Source organism: Chlamydotis macqueenii, chromosome 3, assembly GCF_036417535.1.
Source record: "Chlamydotis macqueenii isolate bChlMac1 chromosome 3, bChlMac1.mat, whole genome shotgun sequence".
NCBI lineage: Eukaryota > Metazoa > Chordata > Aves > Otidiformes > Otididae > Chlamydotis > Chlamydotis macqueenii.
The window spans coordinates 120,064,108-120,089,817 of record NC_141558.1 but is presented as its reverse complement, the minus strand read 5'-3'; the positions used below and the strand labels follow the sequence as shown (position 1 = coordinate 120,089,817).

The following is a 25,710-nucleotide window of genomic DNA, read 5'->3' as shown; positions in this document are numbered from 1 at the left end:
AAGTGCTTTACCATTTACTTCCAACACTGTATACAGTGGAAAAAATGACAGATTGATTAGTAAAGTGTGAAGTGGCTGTTCAGGAAGAGTGATGAGGAGAAATCAAGAAATGAAGCAAGAACAAATGAAGTGAAGCAGATGAAATCAATCAGCTGCTGGAGTAAGAAGCTGTAGGAGAAGAGGAGAGCATCTGGGCTGGCAGTAGTCCCTGTTGATAGTCAACTGGAGATCAAGGGTGTTCAGTACTGCACAAATTTTTGTAGTAACAGGAAAAATTGTGCAAACAATACAAAAACTTAATGGGACCCACTTTTAAATGTGAATGACTTGCTGGAGGATGATAGGAGATTCAAGTTAGGCACACATTTGTGTTATATGGAAGCTTAACAGGAGCTTATTGAAAAGTCTGTGTGGAACTGCTGAAACTGAAATGACCTAAAAGGTTCACAGTGGGAGGGAGCCAATCTGACTGCTGTGATACCTCTGCATGCTCTTTATTGACAAGTTTGAAAAACATACCTTAGTTTGTAGAGGAAAGTTCCCCCCCCCCCCACCCCCCCCTCCACCTTTTGGTATGAAGTTGTGTTCAGAACTAAACTCTGAAGAAAACCAGTAAAGCTTGGAATAGGTTGATGTTAAGGTAAATTTTTAATTTATAAAGACTTCTTAAATTAAAGACTTATAATAGAGGGATGTGTAACAAGGTAAAGGCTTCTAAGCAGTGAAGTTAGGGAATTCTGAAGGGCAGCTGACAAGGGTTTTATCTTTTTTAGTAGCAGCAAAGGTGTTTGAAAACACTTGAAATTGAAAGCAGCTGTGTATAGTTTCTGTATTTGTTTTGCTCTTCTGCAACTAAAACAAAAATGTGTGACTTTTTTGGAGGTCTCCTCTTATATATACATGACTAGCTATAAGACATTAAGTTGATGTGTGTTTTGGCATGCAATTTGGTTGATATTTCTGGTACTTCTTGATTTTGTGGATGTGTGGAATGCGGGAACTAAGCTGAGTGCCTGCTGCTTGGAACTGAGGGAAGCAAGCTGATGTGGGTTTGTGCATTGTGCATTTCTAGGACTGTTGTCAACACCCCTGGGTTTTGGCATACAACTTGACAGGTTGCACAAGTGGACCTCAGAGATCAAGTATCATAACATTGTCCCTTTCCCTTCCACTGCTGTTATTGGCAAGTGGTCTTCAATGTCAGAGAAGATGGTCGGAAGGGGGAAAAAAAAATTCTTGAAGTAGTTCTGTAGATGTAAGCTTTCTTTGTTTTAACTGCACTTATTAAGGGAATGAGTTGTCCCCTTTGGAAACGAAGAACAAGCCTGTCGTACAGGGCTGGATAGTGCATATATGCTGTAATTCATCGTTCCTTCCACTTATCATCTGTCAGATACACCAAAGGCAGATACACCTCATCTGTTTTGTCACATACTTGAAGTAGAGTTCCTTCCTGGCAATGTGCGAATAAGGGACTTGTTTTCCAGAGCTCTGGAGCTTGTATACCTTTATTTCAGTGCTATTTATTATGTTCCACTTTATGCTAGCCTGTACAGCGGTAGTAGCTTATGTTTTGTGATGCTTGGTCAATAAAATGCTATGATGTAGACTAACAACTGGAGGGTTTTCTAAAGTTTGGATATGTATATTAGCTTTTTCTTGGGTATGTAGTTATTCCTAAAAATGTCTTTACTCTTTGGTGGGGATTATGACAGATTACTTCAGGAAACTTTGTTGTAAACTTTTTGAAAAATCTGGATCTCAGGATCTGTTGTCACTGAGTTTTGTGGTAGAAAAATGTTCTGTTGTATTAATGGGATAATTCAGAAAATGGAATAAACTAGATACTTTAACTCAATGCAGCTGACAGTCGTGCTTACCAACAGGGCCTCTGGGATTCATTGGTATAGCAGTGGTGTCAAGAAAACAAGAAATTTAGGTGGTAGTTTAAAGATCGTTGCTAATGGTAAGAACTACTCTTGATTGGATTAAGTTTAAAAAAAGGACTCAGTGACTGAGTTCTTTTATTTTTGTCTAAGATTAAATGACATGAAAGGTCTGCAGTCCTTCTTATAAGTAAGTCTTTAAGTATATTTAGATGTTTTGGCAGTGTCCAGATTTTCTTAATCTGCTATATTTTTAGAAAATGATATGGTTCAAATTGTCTTCAGATTAATCTACTTTAAGGCTGAGGGTTTTATTTATAATAGTAAGGTTTGGATTTAATAAGTGTCTTTGTACTATGAATCTGTAGCTTTCTAAACAGTCACAGTGAGTTGACACAAGATTATGGAGACAAAGTATCTGATGAGCTGCTCGAAATGCTTCATGCTGAAAAGAAAATGCATGATAATACTGGGCTTTAACTAGCATTTATTGAAATGCTTAACTAACCACAGGTAATACTGGGCTTTTCAAAGCATCTCTGTGTGGCCCTATTTGATGTGAATATCTGTCCTGCAGGAACCAGCAATCAAGGTGATGATCATCAAACAGCCTTTGGAAGGTAATGAAGGAAATTCAGCCAGATGTCGACAAGTGAGAAATAGCATCTCTCTAAACCACTAATTATTTTCAGAGAATTATACAGAAAAATAACTTATGTTCTACTAGAACATTAAGTTTGGCAAGAATTGTATGACAATCAGTGAGTTCTGTCTGTAATAGCTATGTGAAACCAGTATGCTTCAAGACAATCCCCACACTGAAAAAAAAGTCCACCAGCTTGCATTATCTTGTTTCTTATAGTGATTTTAACAACTGTCTTTAGAACAGATTTCTGGCTGAGTGACAAGAATGAAAGTAAATCGAGATGTCTTAGCTCAGTGTGGTGCTTGCTGTTGGTCAGTCAAAGAAAATAGCTACTGAAGCTCTCTGGTTAAGTTCACAGTACAGCAATTTTTCTGTTAAAAAACAGCAATAAGCTGTGTGCCATAGTTCAGGATCTCCTGCTGAGTTTGTCCTTACTTTTCATATATTGGCGTGCCACTCTGTTACTCATGCTAAACATTTTACCATAAGGTCTCTTGAAGACTAGTGTGTTTGAGGTTAGAAAGCTGTGTCATTTAAATGCATGTAGAGATCACAGCTTATTAACTGCTGTGTATAATAGCTAGGGGAGCTCCACTAAAAACCTAATATCTGTGGCTTCTATGAATTGGGTGAGGATCCTGGTAATGAAGTGTTTTTGAATACTTAGGAAGTGACGTGCTTTTTGTGGAAGTGGCTATAAATCTGTTTGCTTATTTCTGTTGTCTGGCCATGTTATGCATATATTAAGAAAGCGGCAAAGAAATTGGGGTGGTAACAACAGCAAATCATGTTTGCAGCTTTAGTCTGTTTTAAAGGTGTCCAGGAGTATGCATGCCCATAGCATAATGTGGAGTGACTTCAAGGTTGAGGTGGCTTATGTTTGGCTGTGACAGATATCAAAGGCTGCCAGAGCAATAGGGAGTAACTGGAGCCCTGTGCACTCTGCTTGTCCCAAGCTCTTGGCTGCCCTTTGGGGATCTGTCGTGAACAGATGCAAAGCTGCAGACTGGTGCAAATCTGACCATGTGATCTGCTGACCCCCCCCCCCACCCTTCTGTCTTCCTAAACATATACCTTGGCTATTATTTTTCAAAAAGACAACCTTGTGCAGCACAGAGGAAAATCTTCAGGTGCAAGCTTGGGTGTAAGCTGAGAAATAACCTGCAGGGAGGGGGTGGTTTGTTTTTAGAGGCAAGTATTCCTATCTAGTTAGTCATATCTCTGACAAAAGTGGAAAAAGCACTGTGTTTAGTATGGTGGGGGGGAGGGAAACTATGGTAAACAAAAAGAATGAATATATATTCAATTGGCCTTGTAATTCCCTGGTGAGCTGCATGCATGTAACCTTTATAGGATGGATTAGCTGTCAAAGAAATGACAGTTGTGCTACAGTTTTCCTTAAAGCGTTTTGAGGAAAAACAAAAAAAATTTTGCTTTCAGCAAGTGTGAGAGATTATTAAAAAGCAAAAAATCAGCTCTGTTTATATAGATTAAGAACACATAATCCAGTGTGGCTAATGCTCTCTCTAAGAAAGTAAATCACTTGTCTTTGATGTAATTAAAACAATGACTTGTTTTTAAGGTGCTGTTCTGTGATTAAGAAGTTAACTTCCACACGGTGTTCAGCTTACACAGGTCCTGGATAGAGTTATCACTTTGTAGTCCTTCTGTGTGCAGCTGAGAGAACCTCTTATCTCCAGTGGCAGCCAGCTCCTTGAGGGGCAAGAGTTAACTGTAGGAAGGGATGCTGCTCTTAGCAACAAATTAGTATCCTTACTGAAGCTCCACAAGCTCTAAATGTTTTAGAGTACCAGGAGGTGGAGAGATGCAAAGGGAAGTTAAGCATGTCTTTGCCAGAAAGAATATTTCTAATGTTTTAAGTGCTGGTGACATGAGTCTTGGCCAGATTAATAACTCCCAAGCTTCTGTCCCATGCAATATGAGAAATAATCTTTTTTTTTTGTAGCTACTGAACAGCACTGTGCAACAAAGCTTTGTGCAGAGGTCCCTAAGGAAGTACTAACCAAAGTTAGGAAGTCCAGATGATGCAGTGTGCTGTCAGCTGGTAGGCTTGTGCAGAGTGTGAGGAAGGGTGGCTTTAGCAGCAGTGATGCTGTGTGTAAGTCAATGTGTGCTGCTCATCAGAAATTGCTGAGAAAGCACAGGGTTTCTCATAGTTCCAGCCTGGAATTTTTCAGTGGCTGACTTGACTTGTATTCAAGGCCACTAAGGGAAAGAAGAAGAATATAACTTTTCAAGTTATATTTCATATTGTTTAATATGGGATGAGGGGAAGTAATAGGTTGTAACGTATGTCTTGGTTTTCATTAATTTGTGTTTATGTATCTGTCTGGAGTGCCTCCAGAGAAGGGCAACAAAGCTGGTGAGGGGTCTGGACAACAAGTCTTAAGAGGAGTGTCTGGGAGAACTAGGATTGTTTAGTCTGGAGAAGAGGAGGCTGAGGGGAGACCTCATTGCTCTCTACAAGTACCTGAAAGGAGGTTGTAGGGAGGCAGGTGTTGGTCTCTTCTCCCAAGTAACTAGTGATAGGACAAGAGGAAATGGTTTCAAGTTGTGGCAGTGGAGGTTTAGGTTGAATATTGGGAAACACTTATTTACTGAAAGAATGGTCAGGCACTGGAACAGGCTGCCCAAGGAAGTGGTGGAGTCACCATCCCTGGAGGTGTTCAAAGAACATGTAGATGTGGCACTTCAATACATGGTTTAGAAGGCATGGTAGGTAGTGTTAGGTTGAGAGTTGGGCTTCATGATCTTGGAGGTCTTTTCCAACCTTGAAGATTCTATGATGAATATTTCCCCTCCCCTTTTTCATGTATAAAGCATGAGCTACTTTTGAGGATGGGGGATTGCAAGATCAGATCCCCAAATTAATTTCTTGCTTTACGAAGATAGCTTCAGTAAGTCATCTGGTTTTCCTCGGTACAGTAACTTGGCTAAAACCATGATCTATAGTTTGATGGATTGTAGCATATGTCCTCACAGTGTTTTGCAGACAGATGTGAGCCAATGTGCCAATCTGACTAGAAGCCATGTGTCTGATTAGGTTGAGGCCAAAATCAAGCTGTTAAATTTACCTTTGTCATGGCTTACTAGTGGAGACTTGATGCCATGTCGACTGGCTCTGTGACTTTTGGATATCTTCAAGTGTAGGTGGAAAAAGCTGATGCCCTCCTGCAGAAGAATAGGAGCCTTTTTTTTCTTTTGATAAGGCAGTAGGAGACTGGTATGGCTTGTCTGAATTCGCTGTAGCTTCGATGTGACAGGCATTTATGAAGGTGCTGTACTACTGCTTCAACTAGGATTTGCTGCCTGGGGCTAATAGTAATTAGCGATCACACAGGGCAGACCTGTCGCCTGGTGCTCTCTGGATGTGGGAGGCTTGCATCAGGTCTGAAAGTTAACCCACTGTGTAAGGATGCTTGTTTAACTCCCTTGATAAGGTAGGGGGATCATTGAGGCAGTTTAAGCTCACTGAGCTCTCTGTTTGGATCATATTAACCAACTTTCATGCATAGCTGCATTTGCTTCATGCACAATTAAACACTTGATTACACATGTGTTAAAAACTCAATCACTGGAAACCAGATAAGGTTGGTTTCCCTTTTTCGGTTCACTAGAGCTGAACTGCTCACCGTGTAGAAATGTCTCTAACAACCAGCTAATGTCTGCATAAGTTGTTGTAATACTTCTTACATGAAGTGATATGTGGCTTCCTCTGTGAGAGGACATCTAGCTGATGTGCTGTTGGAAAATCCAATTCTTAGCCTTGTAGGAAGTGCTGCATACAGATGCGTTTGCTATGATGCACAGAAAATGCTCTTCTATACTGGAGAGAAGGCTTAACAATCCAGTTAACATAAAAATCATGTTTTGCACAGCTTTTAAATCCATTGAAATTGTAATTTGCTGTGTGGCTCCGTTTCACTAAGAAATATTTCTTATTTAAATGAGAGGGAGGGGGAAGCATAATGTTTGTGCACAGAAAAGGTAGTGGGACTTGCAGCTGTTGTGTTGAGTTGGCACATTTGCAGAAATGTCTCTCAAGGGCCAATACCGAAGTTTACAGGTGGTTTTTTTTTGTTGTGGACAGGATGCTATAGAATGCACATCTTGCAGAATTAAACCTCTCAACCTTGTGCTGGTATAGCCAATACATTTATTTCTGAAAGTGGAAGTAGTTCTCTATGTGCACCTTTTCACTAGCAGCATTTCTAGGAGTTTGTGATCAAGCACTGAGTTAGAAAGGACTGCTCTATAGTTTACCAAGAGGATCCTTGCAGATATGAAAAGTGCATATATAATATGTGTGTAATGCAGATATGAAGAAAGTGTAGAACTGGTTGCACATCTGTCTTGCTTTAAAATATTTACCTGCCTCATCCTGCCCTTTGCTTTTTTCAGAGGCTTGTTTATGCAAATACGGGCCTTTTTGATTGTCTCTTTGGTACTGATGGTTAGTCTGTAAAGGTGTTTTAAGTTATTTGTTTTTCATACTTGCGCAGCAAATGATTTGTAGTTGAAGTTCAGCCTGTGTTGGATTTATTCCTGTATGCTTAATGTAATTTTTTTTCTGTATGAGTAAGGTACTTTTTTTTAAAGATACTGCTCTCATACATACTGTGTGTTGCAGTGCTGTCCTTTTGTGGGGATACTTAATTAATCTACATCAACTGAAAGGAAACCCCAGACTTCACGTAACTGTCACTGAGGCTTTGCTGTGTCTTATATTTCCAGAAGTTAGCGCTAAATCTTTCTCCTAACTGCTACTGAGTTTATTACTGCTTGTGAGTTTATTTCCATTTTTCAAGTCCTTAAAGTAGGCAAGTATGACTCGCAACACTAAGAGGTCCTCTTCAAATATTGACAATTTTCTTTTGTACCTTGCTGTTTGGATTTGAAGCCCTACTGGTTTTTAGGGTAGCAAGTTACACGTGATATCTCAGGGAGCAGGGAGTGAGGATAAGTGCTGCAAGGTAGGCAACTACCCACCAAACCTAACGTCTTCATACAGAAACTATTATCTCTTGTACTTGCATAAAAACTTACCTACCTGTCCCCTGGTGCTAGAAAACTAAAGTTCCTACTCCCATCCAGTAAGCAGTTGTCACTGTATCTCATGCAGAGAGGTTCCTGAATGACAATGCTGTGAGGTATTTGCTGACAGTTATGCAGTTTTATAGTAACTCTGTATTTCTAAGCTCCACAGTAAGTACTACAAAAAGCTGTAATGCTCAGCTAGAGAAGCTGTTGCTTAGCAATGGTGTAGGGAATTTTTTAAAAAAGCAGAGAATGTAGAGTAAAAACTGTCTGACTGCTTATTAAGCTAATGAATGAAAGCTAATGAATTTGTAGTTTCCCCACTATAAACTTATTTTAATTCTGCTTGATACTGTATGTGCTGTTCACACCTGTTAAAAATGAGTTTTCACTTAGTAAATAAAATAGATGCTGCTGAAAACTGAACGCCTGGTTCTTTGTGAAAAGGCATTTTTTTCTAGACAGTTGCTAAAGCTGAGTGAACGAATACTGTGCTGCTAGTAGTGTGAGGCTTGAAGGCTCATAGTTATCCCAGGAGGTACTGGATTGATCTGAACATGCCAGGAATAGTTGTATGAATGCTGTGATATTACCAAGATAACTCTTGCAGTGAAGGTGATCTGCCTTGTCTTTGAAGGAATCTAGTGAAGCAGTGTCACCTGTAGTCTTCTAGCTTTATAGAAAAGTATCAACATATTTCTGTGAAGCAATGAACAGAGGTCTAAAGGAGTATAATACACTTCTCTCTCAATTTTTGAGCTTCTATTGTTAATTCCAAGTTCTCTGTGGTAGAGAGAAATTATAAAGTAGGAATTGAGTTGGAGATGATGCAATGTAGTTCTTGCATCCATGTGACCTTGGTTTTCCATTTAATGTAATTCAGTACAACTTACGCTGCCATTCTGGAAGAAGGATCTGTGTATTGAAATTCTTGATGTCGCTCAGATTGAGATACTAATTATCAGGCTTGGGCAAGAGCATAGTAAATATGCTATGCAGCAGCATTTTTATTACAATATGTTGTCACAGAGTCTTGAATCTCTCTGAAGGCTCACATTAAAAAAAAAAACCCAACAAAAAAAAAACCACAAAACAAAGAAAACAAACATTCAATCACTGTCTTGTTTGGTCAGGATTTTTTCAGTTTCTTCACATACACAAAGCACAGCCCCTTCTGGCACACAGCTAAACCAGGAGCTATTCCTATGGACCCGAAATCATGAAACCTCAAGCCAGCAGAAGCAAGCATAGTAGCTGGATGCTGACTCTGAGTAAACACACCAATACCCTAGAGCCTCAGCCTACTTACATCGTGTCTTTGCTGTCACTGTGCTTGCCACTGAACTGAGAAGGCTTTGATTTATGAATTGACAATTGCTTGTCCCTGCAGACCAGATTGCATCACAAATCAGAATTGAGAATGTATTCCTTCTCTTTCTCCTTGTTATTACTGCTTTCTCAAACTTCTGTCTTCAGTACTTTTTTCACTCCATACCAAGTCTTCCCTCATTTTACAAAAACTTCTGAAAGAGGGCAAGCTTCTCCTTTCTCTCTCCTTCCTCTTCTCTTAGACTTAAAAAGGGGTTTTACCTCTATATTTTTATTTTGGGGGGCACATACAGAGCTCTGTGTGATAGAATGAGGAAAAGGTTGGAATATAGCACTGTAATGAGTATGCAAAAACCTCTGTAACACAAGAATAACTGTTTTGCAAGAGCGTTGTGTGGGTTGTTAGGACTGTCTGACTACTTTTTTTTATCAGTTCTGATGGTACGCTACTCTTTCTTCAATGTGTCATAGTCTTCAGTGGCTCCTGTTCAATCATTGGCTGAGAAGTAGAGGCTCGTATTTGCAGCCTTGTTTGTGGGCTGCTGATAGCCATATCACCACATTTAACTTGGACCAAGTAAGTTAGTTCTGGACTTGTTGCAGTAGCTTTAGAAGGATGTGTTACAGCACTGGTGAACTCAGCTACAGTGTGGTTCACTTGATGTGGGCTCTTCAGTTAACCAGTGGACATTGTGTTCCTCATGTCCTTGAAAAACCTTGAATGGGATGTACCATGACTTCCTGACCTGGAAGACGGGGCAGAATGTGACCTTAGCAAACTTGTAAATGGTACAAAACTGGGAAGTGTAGCTAATGCAGTAGATGAGCCTCAAAGATGATTGAGGCCCTGGAGCATCTCTTCTGCAAGGACAAGCTGAGAGAGCTGGGGTTTTGCCTGAAGAGAAGATGCCCCAGATGGAATCTGATCAGTATTTATAGACATATGATGGGAGAGTGTAAAGAAGATGACTCCAGACTCTTCTCAGTATATACAGTGACAGGACAAGACAAGACACAATGGACACAAGTTGAAAGAGGAAATTCTTACTGTAAATGTGGCTGAATACTGGCTCAGGTTCCTCAGGGGAGGTTTTGGAGTCTGTTTTTGGAGATCCTAAAAATCCAGCTGGGACAGGGTCCTGGGTAACTTGCTGTAGGTAACCCTGCTCTGAGTGGGAAGGTTGGACTTGGCAATCTCTAGAGGTCCCACCCAACCTCATCCATTCTGTGGTTTGTGGTGTCTGTGCACCTCGTAAGCTTTATACTTGGCTGTAGTCCTTGGCTAATCCAATTATGCCACTTTCTAATTAGCTGAAACAGAGCATATTGACAGGGTGTGCAGCCAGGGAGAAGGTGTTGGTGTTCATCATCAAGCGCCTTTGACTTGCATGTTGTGCAGCATTTTTGGCTAGGTAGAAAGCGTTTTGTCTGCAACAGATGTTTCTTCCTTGTACTCAGGTTCTAATCTCGTTTAAGTCCAAGAAGTGATAGAGCAAATCTGTACTACAAATCTGAAGTAATAGAGTGCATCTGTGAATGCTTTCCCCCTGGTGATGGAACATGTGGAAATAATGCTTATCTTGATTTTTAGATAAGCAATTGCTTTCCTGTACAATCATCCGCGGTTAGAGGAGTAGAAGCAGGCACGTAATGTAACAGATCTTACAATCTGTCTTTTCTAATGCTCTGTAAGACTATGCGGAAATAAATGGAATAGAAAGCTGTGTGAAATGTGAGATTAGTAATTGCTAATAGTTTGTCACTTTTAATCTGTACAAGACACTTGCAAAAACAAAGCATTAAAAAAAAAACCAAACTACACTGAGGGGAAGAGCAGACAGAGTATGTAGCAGAATGGTTGCTGTACCTTTCCCCGTGGTCAGATGCACTCTTAAAGTTCACTCAACTCCTTTGGGTTGTGTGTTTTTGTGGTTTTTTTTTTTTCTTTAGCAGCCCAGGAAAAGTAGAGCAGTGCCACAGTCCAACTTTTGCTTAAGACTCTCCTAAGAGTAGAAGAGCTGGCTCTTGTCTAGGGTGGATGTTGGGACTCTTGTCGCTTGCTCAGGTTCTTTTCCTAGTGCTATTTCCAGATCATGTTATAGGTTGCTGTTAGAGAAGCCTTCCTTGTGGGGATACATGTTCCTACTGTTAGCTATTGTAGCATGGGTGACATAGTCGGGAGATTTTTTTATTTATTCTGAACTTGGAATTAATTTACTTCCTTCAGCTATGAATTATAAAACTGACTATAAATGATGAAACTCTTCCATTTTCAGCTTTGTTTCTTGCAAATCAGTCTGTTACTCTTGTTTTCATGAATTGCAGGAAAAAAAAGTTGTCTGACTTGTTTAACAAAAATTCACTTTAATGCTGCAAGCCTGTGAGCCTAGCTGCTGTAAATCCTTTTCACTTGTTCTTTGATTTCTTCTTATCTGCTTTTGCTCATGGAGTGCCAACAGCTATTTTCTTTGCTGCAAGGTATTACTTTATACTACGGGGTTTTAATAACTATTTTTGACCTGTGTGTGCTGTACTCTTTCATTATCAAATAGTTTTAAAATGAAAACGTATTTCCTTCCAGCTGTAGGTTTTCTCCTCCTTTTTGTTGCAAGCTCTTGGTATTGCTGTAGGGACTTCTGTAATTGGATGTCTGAGACCTGTTTCAAAAATTAAGTTACTTTAAAGTGTGCTAGACTTTAGAATCCTGGATATTTTATCAGTGCCCGAGTTTCAGAGTTGATTTTACAATGATGTTAGATTTGTGCCATCTTTTTCCATTGCACCAGCTGAGCATATTCATGCTCTTTATAGGGGCTCCCTCTAGTGAACTGCTCTGAAAGTCTTTTCTTAGTTCTTCAGAACTTCATGCGTTTTCTTTCCAAGTGCAGTTCTTGTTCACTAAATCTGACACATTTTTTCTGCACGCATGTAAGCTGTAAAGGTCCTTTTCCTTTGGTGCAAGCTGGAAGAAGTTGCCAGTAAAGCTGAGAGATAGGACTGCATATTTGCTGTATTTGATCAGCTGAGGTCTTAGCATCAACTTCGTCGTACTTGAAGATGTGGCTCTGGGGACTCGTAGATGTTGGGAACATGAGTAAAGGTCCAAAGGATGTGACCTAGGAGGAAAAGCTAAAGGGAGCTGGGTTGTATAGACAGAGGAGTAGAAGATGATGGAGTGGATTTGGAGGGGAAAATCGTAGTAGGACATAAATTTTCAACTGTTTATGGTGAAGATTTTCAATTCAATGTACTTCTGAGGCTGGGGCAGAGAGGGGGAAGAAGACTACCTAGAGTGCCTGTGGTGCCTCTGCTGTTGTGTGTCTAAAAACAACCTAAACAGATTTTGGGAAGGATGTCACAGGATCAACTGTATCCCTTGTGTGAGTGCAAAAATTTAGTGACCAGAGACTTCACTCTGTAATAGGAGCTATAGTAAACTTGTTGGCAATATTAAGGTTTTAAGAAAAAGCTGGGGTTTGTTTTGTTTTTTTTTTTGCATCACTTCTGTATTAGATTTTTTTCAGTATATTGCTAATATACTAAATGGCTGTGAAATCTACCTGTATGGGAGGTCATGGCTTCGCTGATGCTTTTAGTCCAAGGTCTTGACTTAGAGCCCTTTATCCCAGAGTCAGGGCTGGTGTTAACTGGTCCTGGGAACTCATCAGGAATGAAGACTCTGGGATTGCAATGTCTCAGAAATCAGTTAGCCAAACTTTACATGAATGTACCTTGTAAAACTTGAAATAAACAAAACAAAACCAGGGTTTATCTGCTTTTGATATGCACACATAACTAATGAAATATGTGAAAAGTTAATGTGCTTAAACTGCAGTTTAAGTCTATTCATAATCCTCACTGACACAATGTATGTAACTGTTTGCACAATTGTTGAGATTAAGGAAGAAAAATGAGTAACAAAATTCACTGTGCGAGAGTTGGGAGGGAATTAAGATGGGAAAGCGCATCTCCCAGTAAAATCTATTTTTACTTTTTCAATGGAGATGAACATTGGGTTGGTAGCTGGGAGCAGAGTCTTACTCTGGAGGGAAGGCAGGCCTTGGAAACAGTCTTCCCAGGGTACACAAGGATAAAACTCCAATAAAGCAGAAGCTATTGCTCACACTTAATACTGCCACAATCCTATTTCAAACATTATTTTAGTGTTTTAATGGCTTAATTTAAAACTGGTTATCTGAAGGCATCCAGGCTTCTTGCGCAGATGTTCACTATGTGTTCGGTTTTGCTTGTCAGCCAGGAGAGCTGTGGTGCTGAAGGAGATGGCAGCAGTTCCTCCAGCAGGGAGCAAGCCTTCTGTCCTAGGCAGTCTTTGCTGCCCAGCCCGATGATCTTAAATACCATGGAATGGTTTGGCTTGGAAGCCCTTTAAAGGCCATCCAGTCCAACCCCCCTGCAAGGAGCAGGGACATCTCCAACCAGATCAGGTTGCTCCGACCCCTGTCCAGCCTGGCCTTTAATATTTCCAGGGTTGGGGATATCTTCTAGACCCTCTTAAATTTTACTGTAGCTATACTGGGATTCCTGTGGAGGTACTTCAGAAAACTCACTCTCTTCTTCTGCTTGCTGCTTTGTCCTAAACGTGTCTCATCTTCACAGCCATAGACCAAAGAAAATTTTTTTAATCTTGGAGTCTGTTATGCCACTGTCTAAAACTGAGATGAACTTTGTCATAACCTTGATGTAGTGTAGGTTTAGTTGGTTTAGTTTTTTGGTTTGTGTTTTTTTTTAGGACTGGAATATATCTGAATTTTCTTGACTTTTTAACTACAATTTAAGGTGTGTTCTCGACAATCAATGTGGAGATAGACTCAAAAGTCTGATTTGCTTGGCAAGCAGGCTTTTTCTCTCTAAAAATGTAGACCTTTGAATCTAGGGACTCAGTTCCTGTTTTCATTCTTGTATTGAAGATGAGTTTACATAACCACTTCAGAAGATTTATTTCTTCAGGAGGTGTGTAAAGCTGTTTCATTAATGAGAGCAAGAAACATTCTTATTACACTACATGTGTAAGGTAAATCTGTCACTGCTAGGACTTCTATTAATGTGCTGGTGTGTACACATGGTGTATGTCCTTTGCAAAATAAGCAATCCCCTGCTGGTTGGTCCTTGCTGAGCTAGAGTACCATGAATTACAGGGTAATACCTACAGCATTTGAGTTTCTTGGGCATATTTGAGGACCTGCTGTACATAATCACAGATCTGAGACTTATCTTTGCCTTGGGAAGAGACCTCAAAGTAAATGTGTAGTGTTGTTGTTGTGTGTTTTGGTTTTTTTTTTAAATCTGAGAAGCACACAAAAATGTGTATGGTGAAGGAAGAGATGGAGGACAAAGGTGGGAAGCGAGTTATTTGTAATGGCCAGGAATGACTTCACTGTCCCTGCCAAGAAGAGTAAATTGACTACAGGAGAAGAAAATATCCCAAATCAGATACCAGTTTTGACTTTGTTAGGAAATGTTGTCTGCCAGCCCCAGGGATCTAACAGATGGCAAAAGAAACAGTCATCTCTCCTACAACTACTTGTGTGATATTGAGATTACTTCTGTAGTCAGCAGCGTATTATAGCTTTGTTGAGTGTCTTTGCAAACAAGAGTTGGCTGTCAACAACTTCCAGTAGCGTTGAGTAACACTAGTTACTATAGAATAGTAATAATATAGAATACTGTATAACACTAGAACACTAGTTCTGTAACAACCAGAATGGAATAAAGTAAGTGCAAGCTCAAATCCTGTTAAACAAAACTTTTATTGAAAGAAAAAAGGGTAATCTATCAAAGATGTACGAAGCAGCATATTGTCTTATTGCTGAACCATATTAAAGACAGCAGTCATCAGGGCTCTTTCAAGGACTGTAGGGCAGGTAAGGGGCTTGCTGAAGAGGCTGTGAATTTACTAATACTTTTCCATGGGGAAGGAGTCTCACGAGAGCCACACTCAAATACATTCAGTACTTGCACAGTGAGAACTAGAGGCACACTTGTGAAGGCTGTGAAGGATAGAAAATCAGGAGGCAGCACCAGTGTGTGCAACATCATGTTGTGTGGTACCCTACAGAAAGAGTTAATGACCTTGCTGGTGAATTGACAAGGGGATATCTCTGCTTTCCCACTGATTCACAAATTAGTGATAATAGGTTTTTTTAATGTGTGGTATCTGTTCTCCCCGTGGCTCTTCCTGGTAGATTTTTTTTTTTTTAGTTTTTGTATTGGATTAGCACAAGTACTTTAGTATCCAAACTGTACTTTCTATTTAAATGGTTTTAGTTCAGAGATTTCAACGTTTGATTTGATGTTAACTAGTGTTGCAGTAACTCAGGCAGAAGGTGGAGGATGGTGGTGTCTTTTAAATTTGGCAGAGCTTCAGTAGGACATTTGCTGAGGAGAGATGGAGAGAACAACTGTCCTACTTGCTGGCAGAATGCAGGTGACAGAGGCAGATAATAAATCAGACTTTGTATATCAGTCACAGATTTTAATTTTAATACAACTCAACAGCTAACTGCAATGGTTATCTTCTGTGGGAAAATGGATGAGTGGTGTAACTTCTAGGTTAGTGATACAGGATTCTTATAAAAACTTGATTCCATAGGAACACTCTTTGCTTTGGTTAAGACACTGAGGGTGATCTGGTGGCAATGGAATAGTCACTTTAGGAGCCAAATACAGAAATTAAACTCCTGAATACACACACTTGGATAGAAGGCTACCTTTATGCCAATGCATGTCATAGTGGCAACATATCTTTTGCTGGAGGTGGTGTGGATTTTGCACTAGCCATGTGTAGCTGATCTAAAGTAGGATGGAGTGAGACTGGTTATTTTGGAGTGGTTGAAATAAATGATAATTTCTGATACCAGTCATTTGTGCTGATGTTAAAAGAGCATGATCTAAAATAAATGCAGCTTTCATGTTTTTACTTATGATTGCTTGTAATGCTGACAAACTTGAGCAGGTATACTCAAATTGATGGAATCTGATTAAAATGAAGGGTGATGTAACAACTAAAGGGCCAAATTTGTCTAGCCTCTTGCTACCTTCTCACTAAATCTCCCCTTGAGGCTTTTTTATTTACAAGTAAATGTTACTTGTTCTGAAGATTGGGACCTGTTTCTCCCTTAAACTGTATCTTTAGCAATTCTGCTCTATTTCTGGCCATGATGTGAACTCAGACCTCTTGAGGCACTTGGCTTGTGGTGGAAAGAATTAATTTTGAAGAGCAATACTAAAAATCAATTAAACAATCTTTCCTTCTCTCCTTAGTTGTTTGCTCATGATGTAGATGTCTAACAAAGCAAGACTAGATTAAGCTTTTGGCCAATAAGTGTTTGTAGAAGTGTTTGAGGTAACTGAACTGTTATAGATTGAGTGTGATGCAAATGAAGAGAATTGGTGATGCAAAAATTAGTTTACCAGAATAAGGGACTTGTTACAATGCTTAGTAACAGATCTTTTGAAAGTTAATGTATGTTGCATCTTCATCCCCTCTCCCTTCTAGTTGAGCAATTTAAGGTAGCAAAGCCCCAGATTTTTGGGGTTGTTGGCAAACCATGTGCTCATGTGTTGTTGTACACGTTCAGATAAATTCTGGATTGGATAAATTACTGCTTCAGTAAGAGGATTATCTTACTAAATCTTTTCTTGCAATTTGCACCCTTGTGGTTGCAAAAGAAAAATATTTGATAGCTCTAGCTCCAAAAAATGCTTGTTCACATAGTTTTTAAATCTAGTGGTATATGGGCAGGGAATTAGTGCTTTATAGGAGCTTGTATTTGAAAACAGAAAGCAAGTAGTGTGATTTTAGGGAGATGCTGCTGTCTTTGTGGGTTACTGGTGCCCTCTCGAGGCAAAACCGAAAGATGCTGCTGTCTGACAGCAATAGTGTAGCTGGAGCTGCTGATGCCTGCTCCGGACTTGTAAATAGTGACCTCAGACCCATGTTTGTAATCTGATTTTACTGCTTTCTTGCTTTGCAGGTGAAAAAGCTAAAGAAGATCTGCAAGGGAAAAGTCTGAGCGAGAAAGTTTCTCTCTATAAAGGTGACATTACACAGCTTGAGGTTGATGCCATCGTTAATGCTGGTAAGTGGCAAAATGTTTTACGTTGTTGTGTCTTAAAAATTCTGTAGTGCCACGGTTACAAGTTTGAACTTTGAAAAGTTGCATGGAATTGGTACGTCCTGTGGAAATCTGTTGGAAGCTACATTTTTTTTCCCAGTTTCTCTATATTGCATCTGTTCATCCTGTGTGCCTTTACTGTGACAAGGATTATGGTGAAACTTTTAACAGCTTGGTCACCAAGGGAAGAAACCAAAGATCTTGGATCTGTCTTTTTGACTTGAGAAGCTGAGACTTCACACTTGATGCTATAGAAGGCTGAATTTTGATACTAAGCTACTGCAGTACATTCCGGTCTGTTTTTGTAAATTAAGCCATTTGTGTGCTAGGTAACTCTAACAGTAAGGTGATAGGAAAACAGACTTTCTGTTTTGTGTCTGGAATACTTGCTTTCTTGTAGGGAAATTATCTTTCAAATTTTTGGTTTGACCTACAGAGTTCTAAATAGAATCATAGAATGGTTTGGGTTGGAAGGGACATTCAAAGGCCATCTAGTCCAACCCCCTGCAAGGAGCAGGGACATCTTTAAGCAGGTCAGGTTGCTCAGAGCCCAGAATGCCTTGAATGTTTCCAGGGATGGATTTAGTTTTAGTACCTCTTCTCACTTAGTAACCCTGTCTCCGTGTATGCAACTTAAGCGAATAGCATCTTTTTGTGACAAAAAAGGAAGGGGGAAATGCCTATGCAATTGATTTCTTTATGCTTTGGGTTATAATAAGCTAATTTGATTGGTTAGGAAAGACTCACTCTGGGATGGTTTCCCCCTGCACACATGCCCCAGCCAAACCTTGCCTGCACTCCCCACTTGGAAAAGAATATGGTTTGTGTGTCTTGAGGCTGAAAACTTTTCCCCTCCTAGTATTTGACTGCTATTGTCCTTAATTATTAGGAGTACTGATTAATTTTCATAAAGATACATAATGCCTTTTGGGTACTCCGAATGTTAATGACTGACACTCTCCCTAACCCAAGGCTTGCAACTGCCAGGATGAGGGAAGGAAGAGACTCCTTTGAGACTTTCTGAATTTAGGAATTCCATTAATTACCTCTGGTAATTCGTACATGACTTGCTGTATGATAAAGCCACAGGAAAATACAGTTTGAATGCTTTAATTTACAGTGACTTACACAAACAACAAAATACTATTCCCTTAAGTGAAGGGAACAGTGTGATAAATTCTGGGGCTGTGGAAGAGTGCCAGGTGGTTCAAATAGTCTCCAAAACTGGATACAAGCCTAATTTCTACCTGTGAGGGGTAAATGAGACGCAAATGGTTTTACTTGATTAAACAGGGGTGTGAGAATGTGTGGTGACTTGCCTGTAGTGCTGACTTTATACAGTGGTATCCTCCTTTGGGCATCCAGCTGACAGGGTGACTCTGTTCAGAGGATGGCCAAGTTTTTCTGAGCTACACTACACAACCACTTCTGTTAAATTTAGTAGCTTACCTTATGCTCTGAATTCTGTTTCTCCTTTGAATTTCATATATATAAATGAGACAGTTGAAGTGGTAACTGAATTTCTTTTGTTAGGCTAACAAAGGTGTTAATGGTGATCTTATGGAGCTAAATACCGATAGTACTGGTGAGCACTGCTACAAAAGGACCCCCATTTCTCTTAGACTTTAACAGACAAACTGAATGTTAATTACTTTCCAAAATGTTTTACAAATATTTTATGCTGAAAGAGGTCAGCTATGAAAACAAGTTTGTCTTTGCTTATTGTCAAAACAACCATATCAAAACAGCCACTTTGAAATTGTTCCTGTTCAGAGTGAGGATGTATTTTCTGGCTTCTGAAGAGAGTGAGAGTTAACCTGAGATGCAGTGTGAAGAAGGTAGCTGAAAAAGGGAGCTGATATGCTGTTTTGCTAAAATCTGTGTCAATTATCTATCCCTGTAAATGTGTTATCCTTCCAGAATGGTTCCCTAAAACTGCCTTGCTACACATTGCATTGCAGACAAGCATTAGTTTAGCTTGATGTTTTGCCTAAGGTCTCCTGTTATGTTAATTTCCCCCCTTTTTTAAGGATTCAGCTAAGATTTGTACAAAAATCTTTTTACTCCTATATCCTATGATCCTTTCTGCTCCTTTAGCATTATGCTCTAAGAATACAAACGCTGTCCCTGAGGCATGTACTTACTGTGTAAATCCATGGTAACTGGCCTTTTTAACAAATTATATATTCCTGGATGTCACTTCATCCTGATGCCAAAAGTGCTTCAAGCACCTGGGAGCCAGATAACCACAATTAGCTGACTTCCAAATAACCTGTGGGAACTGAGCTTGAGGTGTGTTTTTTTTTTTTTTTTTCTTTTGAGGAAGGAGAGGAGGAGTTGTTTAGTCCCTCTGCCCCTTTCCTTTCAGCTCTTTTAACACCAGTTTTATTCATGCAAGCATTTGCTGATAGAAAGCATTTCTGTGGACCAAATGGGCTATGTGAGAAAAACAGTTTCAGATAATATTGAAACACTAAAGCCAGATTGTGTGATACCCAACCCCTTCCACCTCACCAGCTCCCTCTATCTTACTGTTTTGGAGCTGCTCTCTCCAAGGTATGATATGGATTTTGGGAGCAAGTCTTTCTGCTGGCAGTTATTTCAGTAGCAGGCCAAAATAAGTGGCATATGTCCTGAGTTGTGGCAAAGTTACTCATTGAGTCTGCCTGTTGCCTCTGCTTATTTAAAGTTTGGATGGTATGGCATGATGTTCTTATGGCTTAGGTGGGTCTGGCGTAGTAACACTGATCCTGACTGAAACTTTCAGGACCTATTGGGAAAAATAAGTCCACCAGTCATGGTGCTTATTCTGCTGACTTTTAGGCTTCAAGCAGCCAATTCCAAATACAGAAAATAAGCAGTAAAAGCCTTAGTAAGGTTTGAGAAATAAGTTGTGCAATGTTTATAGTATCAGCTAAGCAGTAAATACTAAATTTTCTCTGCATTTTTAAGAAATACAGGGGGACATGTTGCTATTTATATCATGCAGTAACTTTTAAATCTGAAGTAGATAAAGGAGTTGCATGATATGTATGTCTCTATAGCTGGTAGACCTTAAGCAGCAGTTCATCACTGTTGACCTCGGGTATTCGTTCACTGCCTACCTGTTAATAAATCTTACTGGCCCTGTTCTAAGATAAGGCATGTACCAATGTGCTTGTGAGTGAGCTTTCACTAGGAGCAAGATTGAGGGGAAACAATTATGACTTGACTTAGAGGATGAAATAGCCATTTTCATATTAATTCTCTACTTTCATAATGAAATACTCCTTTCCTCCCTCAGGTTTATGACTTCACAACCATGTTTAAATATTTTAGTGCAACAGCAATATCTTTCTCCAGTTTTCTTAAAAGGAGATAGCAACAGAATTTTTTTTCCTGGGCTCTTCTTTTCTTAGCCTTGACCTTGAAGTATAATCTGATTGTTTAATTTTATGAGCAATCCCATTTTTTCTGAAGTCCAAAATTACACATCAAGGTAGAAGTACTATGTATTGAAACTGGGAACTGAATATATTATCAGTGAATTATGCTTAAATGAGTGTGTAAGTATAGATAGTGGCTGAACTATGCCTTTCCACATAAACAGCTTGTAAATGTGCAATCAGTCACTGCAGTTGCCTTGAACTTGGTGCTTAATGAACAGGTGGGAAGAAAGGATGGATTCTAATCTGGAACAGATCTGACATCAGGCAATTTCACTGATTGCTAATCCATTTCATTTGGCAGCTTAATTTATTGCACAAAACTTTCATCTTGTAGCTTCTAAAGTAGAAATTACTTCAGAAGTGGCCTATCTGAATATTCTGAAGGTATTTGAATTAGTATTGTGTCTATATGTACTCTCCTCCTTTTTATTTTACAGTGCCCAGTAGTTCTTACTCTGGAGCTTATTTGATGTTTTTCTTCAGCTCTTTGTTCACTATAAAAATAAGTCCTGTATCTCAAATGTTCCTGCTATTGGAAGTGGAATCAACAAAATGTAAAATATGCCCTTAAGTTGCTTACAGGATTTTTGCATGGAATGTTTGCATTTATCAACATATTTAACAATTATTTTTATGGATGTTTTTGTTTATTTTTTTCAACTAAGCTAAACACAAATGGTTGCTTATGCTTCTCAGTGAGAAGCTCTTGGAGAGCTTCTTAGCAAGTTTGATGTCTAGTACCATATTTTGTAAGCACATTTTAAATGTTTTATCTCCAGTGTACAGATAGGAGAACTGAAAACTTGTATTGAGATCTCTTGCATGGAGTCATCTGGCATCTGCCAATGTAACTTACACTGCTGTAATTTCCTTTAGGAATACAACCAATAATGCTAACAAATTGTTGTTAATTTGGTTTTAATCTTTAGTGTAAGTAGACTGTGGTGTTAATCAATCAAAGGTTTCTCAAGTTAGTTTACAGTTGGTGCAATTACACTTGTGTAAAGCCCCAGACTAATTTTATATATAGTCCCCACTTATTCATCAGAAAAGTCAATGCTAATAGTTGAGGGAATTGGTCATTCTCAATCATGACATTTGGTGAGTTTTTATTACTGTTTTCTGTGGAAAATACTTCAAGCATGGCTTGAAGACATGGTTAAACTTGCCCTCTCCTTTTTGTCTAATCTGATTTCAGTGTAGTTATTCCCTCTAGTGTAATACTCATTGGATGAAAACCAAAAATTTGTAAAAGTGACAGTGATCAAGAGAATGAAACCAAAGAAAAACTACAGCTAGATGTGCAGTTTAATTTAGGTGCATTACTTCAGCTGCTGTCTTGGTCAAACACCATTTGCTCTAAGAATGAGCAAATTATTAAGGCTTACAATTGAGGAAACTAATTTGGAATTGTACTGCAGCAAGTACAGTCACAACGTACTTAAAAATATCCCAGGTATAATTAGTATAATTGTGAACTTCAGAACAACAACAAAAAAAGGATCGGCAGTGCTACAGACACATGGCAGGAATAAACTTTTTTTCAGTGTTCTGGGGTGCTTTGGCGGGGGGGAATTAATTGTGGTGAAATGTTTTCAGTATGCTGATATGTTCATTCCCCCAGCGTGCTTACAGCTGTGTTTAGCTAGCAGAGACGACTTCTGGATGGGTCTGTGCCTCAGACATGGGCCTGGGCATTCTGCTGAATCACGTGTTGTGTCTGCAAGCTGAGGGTCTTGGGTGATGGAATGAAGACCTAAACCTTGCATGCCTGTGGGGAAAGTTCTGCTAATCAGCCTGCCATATGGCCAGTTATGGCAAACAGGCACTTCATGTTAACAAGCAGTGGGATGTGAGTGTTCAATGGCTTACTGAGAAGCCATAAGAAAGCAGTAGAGACGAAAATGTACTCTCTATTGGAGCAATGCACTCAAAAGGCTACTTGAACTAACAGATTGTGGACTGAGGCACCAGACACACAGCAAGCTGAGGTTCAGAGCAATGCTATTTGACTTTCCATGTTGTTCCACACTGGCATAGAAGTCCGAGTAGGATGAGATGAGAGCACAGGGCATCTAATATCTGAATACTTAGAACGGGTTGCCCAGGGAAGTTGTGGATGCCCCATGTTTGGAAATGTTCAAGGTCCAGTTGGGTGGGACTTTGAGCAACCTGGTGTGGTGAAAGATTTCCCTGACTATGGCAATGGGGTTGAACTAGATGATCTTTGAAGGTGCCTTCCAATCCAAACCATTCTATGATTCAATTAAATATCCTGACACAAAGTTACGTGCCTAGCTATCTCATCTGACTGGATTCAGCATAGTCTCAGAATCTAACATCAAATGGGCAAGGCAGACATTTTAGTAGCCTAATCTAATCTGATGGTTTATGGCGTATGGATTTATTTCACAATCTGATCTTCATCAGTGTTGATGCTTTCAGGCCACTGTGTTTTACCTAGACCAATATGTTCTCATTCTTTGTGCATCCATTGTTGAATCCATTTATTGTCTCTGATTATTCCTAGGCTCCCTGGGGCAAGAGTTGTCTATATAAACCATGTGTTGCTAATATTCTTTTTAATAAAAAAACAAAACCAGACTGCTTTATAAATACAATTAAAACATTTAAAGTAACTTTGACACTCTGGAATAGAAAAGGAGTGTGTGGGAGGACACTACTTGCACCGCTTGTGACTTGTCAGGTTTAGAAGAAACTCACTGTATTGTAGTTGGTGCTTTCGCTTGATCTCTTTGCTTCTTAAGTTTGTGCTTGGTCATTCAAACTTAGCACACTTTTTCTCCCTAAAACCAGGGGCTGTACCTATTGCAAGCAGGGCAGACAGAGCTGTGTGGGCTCTGCTGGAGATCCAGTTTTGTAGCAGTGTTCAGTCATTAAGAGGAATATAACAGGCTGTGAAATGTTAGGCCTTTCACTGTGTCATCTTCTCTGTGCTCTGAAACTGCTTTATCTTATCCTCTGTGGTTTGAGGAGGTGGTAGCTTAAAATCCTTGCTCCTGTTAGTAGAGCTTCTTTCTTGTATTCCAGGACTGTAATGTGGACTTTGCTAACCGTTAGACCAACGTGATTATTGATCCTTCATACCATGCTTACCCTGGATCGTTTTGGTGGGTGCCCTTTTTAGAGAACTAGTAACAGAGCCAAAACACCTGCAAAGTTGGATTTTAAAAAAACTAACTTCTCGAGGTTGTGAAGTGTGTGGTGTGGGATGCCACGAATACTTTCTGACAGCAGGTGGCAATAGTGCCACTCTTATGATGAAGCCAGTTTTTGCCTGTATACCTTAATTTTCCTGGGCATAAAATCATAATGACTTAAGCAGAGGAAACAAAATGCATGTGTTCTACAACTGCTTGTTGGATGGGCTATCGATATGGCTCATACTTACTATCATCTACTCCATTTCACTATGTGTTTAGTGGGTGCTTGAAATAGAACTGGAGACAGACATGGTTTGGAAGAACTGTAAGCATCTGTTTTACTTCATAGAAGAATATATTTAGGAAAGACCTTGCTTTCAGCCTGTCTCATCCTATGTCTGACAGTGCAACTGTCATCTTGAGTGTACTGATGGAGCAGTGGGGTGTACTCCCAAGGTAGTCTTGAACAATTATGCTTAATTTCATAATATTAAATCTACTTTTAATCAGGACTTGTAGGGGATTATCTGAAAGATTGTGGTGCTTTTTTTTTTAAGCCAGTAGCTGCCACAGTATGTTCTCAGTCAAGACAGGCATGCAACATGATGCTTTTACAAGCTTTTGCATTTAGAAAACCCCACAAACTAGTCAAGCTTCCAGTAATCGAAAAGCATTAGGACATTAGAGAAGACCTACAAAATCTTGTCAATGGGTGGTAGGCTGGGACTATCTGTGTAGTGTGAATGTTGCACCCTTGTACTTCTCTAGGTGTACATGTGTTCTTTCCTACATTTATACTGTGGCTATAAGCACACTGGAATGCACTGGATTATTCTGGGTTTGCACAGATACTGGCTCAACATGATCTCTTTAGTGTAAGCAATACAGCAAGGTTAGCATGGGAGTTAGAATTACTATGCAAAACATAATCCCATTAAATATATCCAGCTGAGTGTTGAATAGGGGAAGGTCTACTGAAATTCAAGCAAGTAAACTTTAGCTGTATGTCATCTAACTTGCTAGACACAAACTGACATACTTACCAAAATAGTACTGAGAGTTGATGTTCAAAAATGCTGTTGTGTAGCAGTCTCTCTAACCCTGTCTGTCTCTTCTTCCTTCTCCTTTGGCAGGAGGCATTGCTTTTGCTCAGTTCTCTTAGCTGCTGAATAGAAGGCTGATGCTGTATTTTCCACTCTGTTATGATTTCAGATTTGCCTGGCGTTTTGCCATTTGCTGCAGTTTTTGGAGAAGCTTGTCAGAAATCTTAGTCACTTGAAACATAGTTTCAATTACTTGTTACATAATTATGGACTGTGAAATGTAGTTTAGGTTTTGTTTTGACCTGTGGCTGTTAGAAATGGACTTTCCTAACAAAAGAACATTTCTGTTGCAAAACCAGAAGTTGCTTTCTTTTAGAATTCAGAATCTCTTGCTTAAAAATTAGTCTTAAGGGTATGACGTGGCTTTAAAAATCTGGACTCCAAACCCCTTTGTGACCTTCTGTCACAGTCATAAAAATTAGTAATGGCAACTAAAGATACATCAAAGCATGGTGGAGGCTTGCGAAAGCGGTCTTTGCTTGTTAATCAAGCACAATGGCAAGTGTTGTTTGCATCATGTGAAGTAATAGACACTTGTGTGTTTATATGCTGCTGTTCAGAGTTGTTTCAGGAACATGCTGTGTTGTTTGGATGTATGTGGGAATTGTTTTAATTATAGTATTGAAGATGCTGCAGAGCCCTATGCTTTCTTCACAACAGTGGGGTGATGAGCTACTGCTGCTCCCATACATCTCTGATACACTCAGAGGTGACAAGAACATTCAAGGTTTCTCCTGCTTGAATGGCCAAGAGGGGACATGGGTGGTATTGTTCCTTCCTCCTTTGGGGCACCATGACCCAAATACTGGCCTCATGGCTGCAGAGGACCTATTTGGAACTTCGCAGTGTCTCCCCTGAGCTGTGCTGGAGTGTAGGTGGTCTCATAAAGAAGAGATTAGTTGGCTCTTGTAGGAGCTATGTTGTAATGGCCCTTGTTCTTAGATGGTTTCAGCAGTGATGC

The 25,710-nt window shown here is 39.6% G+C and overlaps 1 protein-coding gene across 9 annotated transcripts in view; it reads left to right on the top strand.

The window, feature by feature from the left end:
• MACROD2 (mono-ADP ribosylhydrolase 2) overlaps nt 1-25,710 on the top strand; it is a 924,269-nt gene that overhangs the window by 7,091 nt on the left and 891,468 nt on the right. For 8 of the 9 annotated variants that reach the window (XM_086743837.1, XM_086743836.1, XM_086743834.1 and 5 more), the window contains exon 3: nt 16,914-17,018. In XM_086743837.1, the coding sequence (XP_086599963.1) occupies nt 16,914-17,018 (105 nt within the window). Of the gene's footprint in view, nt 1-2,398; nt 2,507-16,913; nt 17,019-25,710 lie in introns of those variants that run through there. The other variant, XM_086743838.1, reaches the window with a different exon arrangement.